At 34.6% G+C, this 8,646-nt stretch overlaps 2 protein-coding genes across 4 annotated transcripts; both read left to right on the forward strand.

The window, feature by feature from the left end:
• Positions 1-1,997: 1,997 nt before the first annotated feature.
• Positions 1,998-5,759, forward strand: LOC113696817 (large ribosomal subunit protein uL4y-like). The gene is made up of 5 exons (XM_072056246.1): positions 1,998-2,006; positions 3,341-3,631; positions 4,834-4,931; positions 5,041-5,119; positions 5,697-5,759. The coding sequence occupies exons 1-5, from the start codon at positions 1,998-2,000 to the stop codon at positions 5,757-5,759; spliced, it is 540 nt and encodes a 179-aa protein (XP_071912347.1).
• On the forward strand, positions 3,069-8,218 carry LOC113696816 (serine/threonine-protein kinase SAPK3-like). Of its 3 annotated transcripts, none has more exons than XM_072055786.1 (8): positions 3,069-3,826; positions 4,834-4,931; positions 5,041-5,126; positions 6,746-6,847; positions 7,064-7,142; positions 7,251-7,343; positions 7,717-7,801; positions 7,901-8,218. In XM_072055786.1, exons 4-8 carry the CDS (start codon positions 6,786-6,788, stop codon positions 7,912-7,914), a joined length of 333 nt encoding a protein of 110 aa, XP_071911887.1. In that variant the 5' UTR covers positions 3,069-3,826; positions 4,834-4,931; positions 5,041-5,126; positions 6,746-6,785; the 3' UTR covers positions 7,915-8,218. The 3 variants fall into 3 exon arrangements, with proteins under 3 accessions (XP_071911887.1, XP_071911888.1, XP_071911889.1); XM_072055788.1 differs by having other exon boundaries at positions 3,073-3,826; positions 7,717-7,748; XM_072055787.1 differs by lacking the exon at positions 4,834-4,931.
• Positions 8,219-8,646: the final 428 nt, after the last annotated feature.

Raw genomic sequence — 8,646 nt, forward strand, 5'->3', positions numbered from 1 at the left:
CACCTCCTTAAGTCTTCTGACTAATTCTTCATATATATATCTCCACACCTCTACACTTCAATTATATGAAGGTAGTAATGTCTACAAAAAATGATGAAGATTAGGCAAGTGGTCATAGGCACTCCATTTGACAATCTTTAAGTTGTCCGATTTCAAGATTTTGATTTCAAGGAACTCGCCAATCTTGCTTCTTCCATTGCATAATTGTCAAAAGCTTAGAAAGTGCTGATGAAATTCTAGTTAAATACCTCATTCTTCAGAGTCATGACCTTTATCATATAAGGTCTAAACTTGTATTTTTCTCCACATGTTATCAGAATGGTGGCTATTTTGGATGTCACAATGTCAAATGTATACAAAGCACAAACAAGTGTCCATGAGGACACATGCTATTCCAAAATTCTAGCCGTTTGGGGAAAAGAAAATGCACATTTTCAGTTTAAACTACATTTACAGAAGCACATAGAACAACATGATGTCCAAGACATTAAGCTGTTTTTTTAGCAACTCGAAGAAAATATTCCCGCAAATTTATCATTCCAAACATCTGGCAGGAAATCTGATGCGTTCCAAGTGATTTAACTAGCTGCATCAATTTTAGAAGTACTACAATTTTGTACTAATTTCATTCCAGCCAATTTAATCATTTAAAACCGTTAATGAGGCACATCCATGCCATGTTCAATTTTTGAATGTGAACTCAAAAGCTAATCCAACAAACAACTACTTACATTCAACTCCGCTTCAATCCTTTATATAACTCGAAAATAAACGAATAGGAAAGTGTATATTCCATTTCTCTCCTTTCCAACACAAGCAGTGACACACATGCACTCATATAGACCATTTGCAATACCAAGAAAACTGAGATGGAAATAAAAAGAAAACATTAATCAATAAAAAAAATCCCAAAAACTTAACAGGAATTAGGTAAGGACAAAATGTGGAGGAAGTTAAGACAATGGAATCTTGGATGGAAACGCAACCAAAATATATCAAAATTGGCTTCATAGCTAGAAGGACTATAGAATATCTTTTTTCATCACTAGATGTATATATTCTAATGATATAGTAACATGTTAATGCTTTCTTCTTCCACTTGTGCTAATCTACTTTTTGAATTTGTATAAAAAACACTACAAGAAATTTGGCCTTTTGTGACAACATTCTCTGTGACAAGAGAGAAAGTTGTCACAATTGAAAACTTTAGTGATGACCTTTAATGTCGTCATACTTGATCGTGGGTTCATCTGTCAACAGTGACAACACGGAATAAGTCGTCACAATATGGATGGCGCGCAACTATCCAGTGTGGCGGGAGATCACCATTGTGACGACTGGAAAACATGTTGTCATTGAAACTAGTCGTACAGTGACAACTTGAAATATCGTCACAATATGGTTGCCAGTTCTAAATTAGTGACAACAACTAGTCGTCACTGTTCAAAGCATTTATTCCCATCTCACTTTCACTAATTCTACTATGTCACCCTAATTTTTTCAATATGGCCCATATATTGTAAATAAATTTTATTAATTCTACTATGACACCCTAACTTTTACATTTTGATGCCATATACCACCTTAATATTTTTAATATGCCCCATGTGCTGTAAATAAATTTTATTAATTTTACTATGACACCCTAAATTTTACATTTTGACCCCATATACCACCTTAATTTTTTCAATATAGCCCATGTGTTGTAAATAAATTTTATTAATTCTACTATGACACCCTAACTTTTACATTTTAACCCCATATACCACCCTAATTTTTTCTATATGGCCTATATGCTGCAAGTAAAATTAATTAATTATGTTATGACACCCGAACTTTTATATTTTAGCTCCTTATTTGGTAAACTAATCTCATTAACTCTACCATGATACCTTATCTTTTGCAATTTAGCCTCGTATGTGATAAAGAAAGGTTTTGTTAATTCTATTATGGCACCCTATGTTTTTACACTTTAGGTTGTGTTTATCATTAGCAAAATGAGGAAGGTATTGTAAAAAATAATATTTACCTATTTTTTAATTATTCCAAACATAGCTAATACCTTATTATAAAGTTAAAAAAATATCATGAATTCATTATTTAGTTCTTTTGACAACATATGGGAAATTACTGATTAACATAGTTTGAAAATAATGGAAGAGAATAATAAAATTTAATATGAAATTAAGTAAAAATCTTGACAATTCCATGACTGGAATTTGTTATGTATTACAATTTACAATAATCAAATTGTTTATGGTTTATGAATCAGTACATGTATCAAATAGATTTAGTGTTTCATGCATGTATTAGTAAACCATTTTGGTTATTTGATCAACTAGTTTATTATTAACTAGTAAACCAATTGGATGACTGAAGTTTATTATTAATTACAATAGTCACATTGTTTATGGTTTATGAATCGGTACTTGTACCAAAAACATTTAGTGTGTCACGCATGTATTAGCAAACTATTTTGGTTATTTAATCAACTAAACAGTATTGTTAGGACTTGTCAAACCATAATTCGTCCATAATTACTAAAATTATTAAATTAATACCAAAAATATTTACATCAAAAGATTTTTTTGAATCATAAACATATTTTTAATAAGCTTTTTAGTTTTTGGACATTAATTTTTTGTAGAGATAAAAAAAACCTGTGTTAGTAAACAACATTATCAAAAAACACTAAATTTTCATATTCTAAAGTTTTAATGCAACAAATAAAGTTTTAATACAACTTATGAGCTAAAAACTCAAATTAATAAACAACTTTAATTACACAAACAACTTTAATAAACAACTTTAATTACTCAAATTAATATACTAGAAAAGGTGTTGTTTTTGTAAAGAAAGGTCCAAATAGTTAGTACAAAAGTCACTTGAAAGCGTTATTTTTTGGCTGAAGCTAAAATGGAAGTGGGAAGCTCAAAATTGGAGTAGAGGCGAGGGAAGCTGAAATTTGGAGCACCGACAAGGGAAGCTAAAAATTGAACAAAATTGAACGAGTAGAGATGGGTAAACAAAAGACACAGAAACGACGTCATTTTAGCAAGAGTTAAACAAAAACACCCATAACACTTGGGGTGCTTGGGACATCATTTTAGCAAGACATTCATCGCGACATCTCCAAGAACTCTCGCCAACCCTACGCTGTCTCTAGGTCCGCCGGCTACCAGACCTCCGCCGAGTCTTGGGGTACTAGTCTCGCTGTTTCCCGTATCTCTCGTGTTCCTGGCAGTGGCACTCACCGTGCCGGCTAGGGTGCCTATGGCAACATGTGCTGTAGCGGCCGCATGTTTGCTCCGACCAAGATTTGGCACCGTTGGCACCGCAGGTCCCAGTTAACAAGAAATGGTTTGCCGTGGTTTCTGCCATCGCCGCCTCTGCAGTGCCTTCCCTTGTCATGGCCCGCAGCCACCGGATCGAGTCTGTCCTGCAAATCCCCTGTGTGATCTCCGATTTTGCTGAGGCCATGGAGAAAACCTCCAATGCTATCAGTCTTCTCAAGAAAATTGGGGCTTACCTTGATGCTGAGAAGGCTAAGGACAGCCAGGGTATCCGCCCAGGAAAGGGTAAGATGTGTAACAGCCACTACATCTGCAGGAAAGTCCTCTGGTTGCGTATGGTATTGAGGGGGCTAAGCTCGTGAAGGCCTTTCGCAACATTCCTGGAATCGATATGGCCCACGTGGACCATTTGAATTTGTTGAAACTTGCCCCGGGAGATCACGTTAGGAGGTTTATTGTTTGGACGAAATCAGCATTTGAGAAATTGGATGAGATTTACAGGTCATTTGATAGAGGATTAAAGCAGTCATCTGGTAAACTTGAGATATTAAAGCATTTCTATAATCTTAATATATTAACTATATTTGTCAAGCTGCTATTTGAGCTGCAAATTTCTTTTGCATCTGTTACATAGAAACTTTCTTCAAGTGAAGAACATTTAACTATTGAACTTTGATAAAGATATGAGTAGGGTAAGGGCGAATATATACATCAACACTGAAAAGCCGGTATTCATTGCTTGCAGTCTTCTGGCATCTTAATTTCCATGCCTTGATTGTTAAAATAGTTTGGTTTTACTCTTCTTGCGTTGTTATTAAGATAGTTTGGTTTTACTCTTCTTGTGTTGTTGTTACGTGGTTAAGTCTATGGCAACCTAGAGATTCTTATGTTATATCTATAGCAAATCCTCGTGTTGGCCACTCTATGCAGAAAAGATAGTTTCCATATGCAACAATGCTCCTAAGCTGTTTTATTACTTTGAATCTGATACAATTGGCTGCCAATTATGCTTCTAAATGGCATTCTGTTAGCTCGTATCCATTATGTGTAACATTCTTTTGTAATTTGTGGTGGCTGCTTATGGTTCTCATCAATTTTGTTGGCCTGGGTTATAAATGAATGATGGGGCTCAAATCTTTCCTTGTCGAAACTGCTATAGTTATTATGATTTTCTTCTATATTTGTTCAAGGAGTTGACATGTAAAATTTTTTTTTAAAAAAATGTTGACATGTATGATGAATCTTGTTAACAGATGCTAAGAAAGTTAAGTAAACAGCTGAATGGTGAGGATTGGATGTGGAACAACCTAAATACCTTGTGCTAGGCAATAGGATCTATATTAGGATCAATGATGGGGGAGCAAGTGTATTGCTTTATGCTGTATATTTTTCCTGTTTTTTAGTCTTTCTTCGCTGAGTGACTATTTCTGGCTTCTTTCTACTCAGAATGAGACCTTGTGTTTGGATAACTTTCAGTTTTGTGGTTCTTTTTCTTTTTCACCATTTTCTTACTTTTATTTTTTTACATCAACTGTGGCAGGAAAATAGATTTCTTGTGATGGTGATACGTGATTTGTTAAACCTTTGTGAGATTACAAAAGGCAAAGACAACAAAGCAGTTATTGCAAGTAATATAATGTGAGATGTTAAACTGCATTTTCATTCTGATAGAGTAGGTAGCAGTAACTAGGCATTCTTATGTGATAACTTTATCTCAGTTAACTATTTGCAAATGAAATTTATTCAGGCAAATGACCGTGAACTCCAGTTATCCATGGTTGATGGTGATTTCAAGAAGTTTGAAGGAAAATGGTCTGTCAAATCTGGTAAAAGGTAAATTCTGGTGTAACATATTTTGCATCTCCTTCCTGGTGATGTGTGTTTCTGAGGATGATTGAAGACTCAAGTATCATTTGGTTCTTAACATTTTTGGCAATCCATGCTGGTTATCCATCTCAACTATTGCATGAAAATGTAGCCTCTTTAGTTTTGGAGTCTTTATTCAACTAAAATGATATTGTTTACCTTTACATAGCACTGGTAAACATCTTTAGTGCCTAGACTATTGTCTACTGCTTTAATGCCTAAAGGAGTCAGATTTTGTCTACAGCCAAAGTTCATTTCCAAATAATGTTGGACATTTTTAGACTAACTCGAGGCACTAAATAGTTATAATATTATTAAAGCAGTGCCTAGTTTTAATTGTACATAGTTTTAATTGCAGCAAATGATGTGAAAAATTAATAACTGGATTTGTCAAACATTTGAGGTTGTAAGGGTATTTTCTTTTTTTCTTTCAGATAGTCTAAGTAATCAATGGTTGAATGTTCTTGCACTTGATTAATTTTGTTGCAGAAACTCTCTACTTTGCAATGATGTCTACTATTTTCTAACATTTTTTAGTTTGACAATGGCAGTAGTAGCATAAAAGAGTACCATGTTCGAGGCTTTGCAGTTTCCCCCTGATTCTTGCGTTAGTCATATCAGATCTGTCAAAATCTTCATCAAGTTTTATCAATCTGCTATATTGAGAAGAATCAAAGTTGTGATGATTAACAAGGATCCTGACAAGTAACAAAATTCTAGGACTTCTTTTTGTGTGCCTAAGATGTTGTCAAATTTAATAGTTTGACGGTCATATTTTGATCAGCTATTGATTTGTTAAATTAAGTGGCGTTTATTAGATCAGCTATTAAATTAAGTGGAGTTCAAGGATGAACACTATCACACACATGAGTTTTCTTGATGAATGGATTCACCTTGTCAAATTTATCTTTTTGAAACTGGTTGGTTCCTTGAACTTTGTGGCTGTTGAGCTTTTCAAATTGTAGAAAACCTATTATCTAGACCTTAGTTTCTGTGCCCTTCTGACCCTAGGAATCCATATTCCAGTTTCCTTATCTTGCATCGAGCCTCCAGTGATGAAGAGTCTAGCTATAAAACTGATAAACGCCTATAAAGTATATATTTTCCATTATATAAGCAGCGAATGTCCTAATAATTGGAGTTAGATTTTGGAAGAAATAACAGCATTTTTAGAGGTGGGGACACCTGGGAAAATTTGTGTGTTATTATCTAGAAGTAGTCCCATTCCTCAAGGTCTGAGTAAAGCATGTTAAAGTAGCGACATGTACTGCTTTTTCATGCTTAATATAAGTGGTACAGGAAGACATTTTTATTCGGCCGAAGTTGGTTGCTAATCGGTAGTTCAAGACTTTGGCACTCAGATTACACTTTTTCTAGAGGGAATGGAATGGGTCCTATTTTCGGCTTCAATTAAATAGAAAAGAGCGTTGTCTTCGAGGTCATAGATGAGAGCTGATAAGATAGAAAATGAAACTAGATTATGAATCAGGATGAGAAACTATTGTTTGTACTTTCAATTTCCTTAGTGGGAGATGTCTGTGATAAAAATCATGGAGCCATGTTTTGAAGCATACTTTTGTCTGCAGGTCGTGCTAACTCCGACACATTTAGCTATTGTGATGGAATATGTTGCTGGTGGAGAGCTCTTTGCAAAAATTTGTAGTGCTGGTGGATTCAATGAAGATGAGGTGTAAACACATGCAAAATATATTTCGTTTGCCTTGATCTCATTTTCTTTTGGCATTGATTTTATAGAGAGATACTTATAGGACGCTTTTTCTTCCAGCAGCTAATATCTGGTGTTAGTTACTGTCATTCAATGGTGAGATATTAGAACTGTTTATTCTTTTTGAGTCCTCTTATTATTATCTCATTGTTCTCTCAATGCAAGAAATCTGTCACAGGGACTTGAAGCTGGAAAACACACTTTTGGATGGGAGTCCAACACCACGTCTTAAAATATGTGATTTTGGTTATTCTAAGGTTACAAATCTTTGCATTTGGAATTAAAAAAAATTGTGATTCAATTGACTTCATATTTTTTTCTGTGGATAATTTGAAATTTTGTTGGTTTCTGGCATTTTCTTGCAGTCCGGTTTGTTGCACTCACAACCCAAATCAGCAGTTGGAACACCAGCATATATTGCACCTGAGGTCCTGTCAAGGAAGGAATATGATGGGAAGGTCTGTATCATCAAAATTCTTGAAGAATTTACTGAGATTCTCTCCCTCTGAGCATTAGTTTCCTCTTCTAGTTAACTCTTCACTGTGATAGTATAATGGAATTTCCTCCCTTTTGTTGTGATATGGTATTACTAGATCGACTAGTATCCCTAACTTGCATCCAAACATAGTCAAAAGTAGTAGTACTATTTCTTCTAAATCAGCAATATGGCTCTTGTCTCAAGTATCTTGTAAACTTTGTGCTAGTGGTTATGCTTGTTCAGTTCATTTCTTCCTGCTTAACAGGCAGGCACTGCTGCCTACTTTCTGCTCATTCAATAGTTTTGTCTCAAGAAGGTCTTCATTCATTTTGTAATTGCTGTCTATTTTCTAGATTGCGGATGTATGGTCCTGTGGTGTGACATTGTACGTGATGTTGGTGGGAGCTTATCATATTGACTTAATTGGATTTTTGTTCAGTATGACTATTCATTCAAATTTAATAGTGTATGCTTGTAATGGCATATTTTTTGACTGAAATCGATTCTAATGCATATGATACTTTTCTTTCAATGCAGTACAATGCTATTAAATGCTCTTGAGGAGATGAAAAAGGTTGGCTTTTGGATATGCTCATGAAGATGACTTCAGTTTGACACAAATTGCTGCTTTAGTCTATGTTTTTGTTTGGAAAGAGTACTTTGTTTTTTTGGATGCGTAATGGCTGTTACTAGTTGAACTGATGTGAATTTAGTACTCTATTGTTTGGATGGATAATGGCTGTTAGTACTTGAACTAATGTGGGCTTTGGAACCCATTTTGGTTAATGTGTGTTCTGATGAATTTAGAGATGTTTATAACCATATATATATATTTGAGGGTTCATTGTACATTAATTACTATCGTTTTTTGCATTAGTCGAGCCACAATTTTCTGCTATGGTTGTTGAAAATGCAATAGAATTGCAGCTCTTGTAGACAAAGTTGTAAGTTCACTAAGTGACGATTATTCTTGTCATAGAATACTAGGAGTGAGAGTGACAAGTTCAAGTCGTCACTGTGCGCGTTCAAATTTGTGACGACTTCTGCTATCTTTTATGACAAAAAAATTTGGAAATAGCGACAAGAAACTTCGTCACAGAATACTATTCTTTAGTGACGACTTAGTCTTCGTCATTAAATAATAATATTTAGTGACGACTTTGTAGAGGTTGTCACACATACCCATTTGTGACATAGAATTAGTGACAACGATATGACAATGGAAAAAGTCGTCACTATACTCATATAATGACGACTTTCTAATTTTTAGTGATGACTTTCTA

This window comes from Coffea arabica, chromosome 6e (genome assembly GCF_036785885.1).
Source record: "Coffea arabica cultivar ET-39 chromosome 6e, Coffea Arabica ET-39 HiFi, whole genome shotgun sequence".
NCBI lineage: Eukaryota > Viridiplantae > Streptophyta > Magnoliopsida > Gentianales > Rubiaceae > Coffea > Coffea arabica.

What these genes read in the sequence shown, in the direction of transcription:
- LOC113696816 (XM_072055786.1), top strand. Translation starts at nt 6,786, where the DNA reads ATGTTGCTGGTGGAGAGCTCTTTGCAAAAATTTGTAGTGCTGGTGGAT. An exon ending in GTGGATTCAATGAAGATGAG is followed by an intron (nt 6,848 to 7,063) that starts GTGTAAACACAT and finishes AATCTGTCACAG; the next exon opens with GGACTTGAAGCTGGAAAACA. An exon ending in GTGATTTTGGTTATTCTAAG is followed by an intron (nt 7,143 to 7,250) that starts GTTACAAATCTT and finishes ATTTTCTTGCAG; the next exon opens with TCCGGTTTGTTGCACTCACA.
- LOC113696817 (XM_072056246.1), top strand. An exon ending in GTTATTGCAAGTAATATAAT is followed by an intron (nt 4,932 to 5,040) that starts GTGAGATGTTAA and finishes AAATTTATTCAG; the next exon opens with GCAAATGACCGTGAACTCCA. An exon ending in AAAATGGTCTGTCAAATCTG is followed by an intron (nt 5,120 to 5,696) that starts GTAAAAGGTAAA and finishes AACATTTTTTAG; the next exon opens with TTTGACAATGGCAGTAGTAG.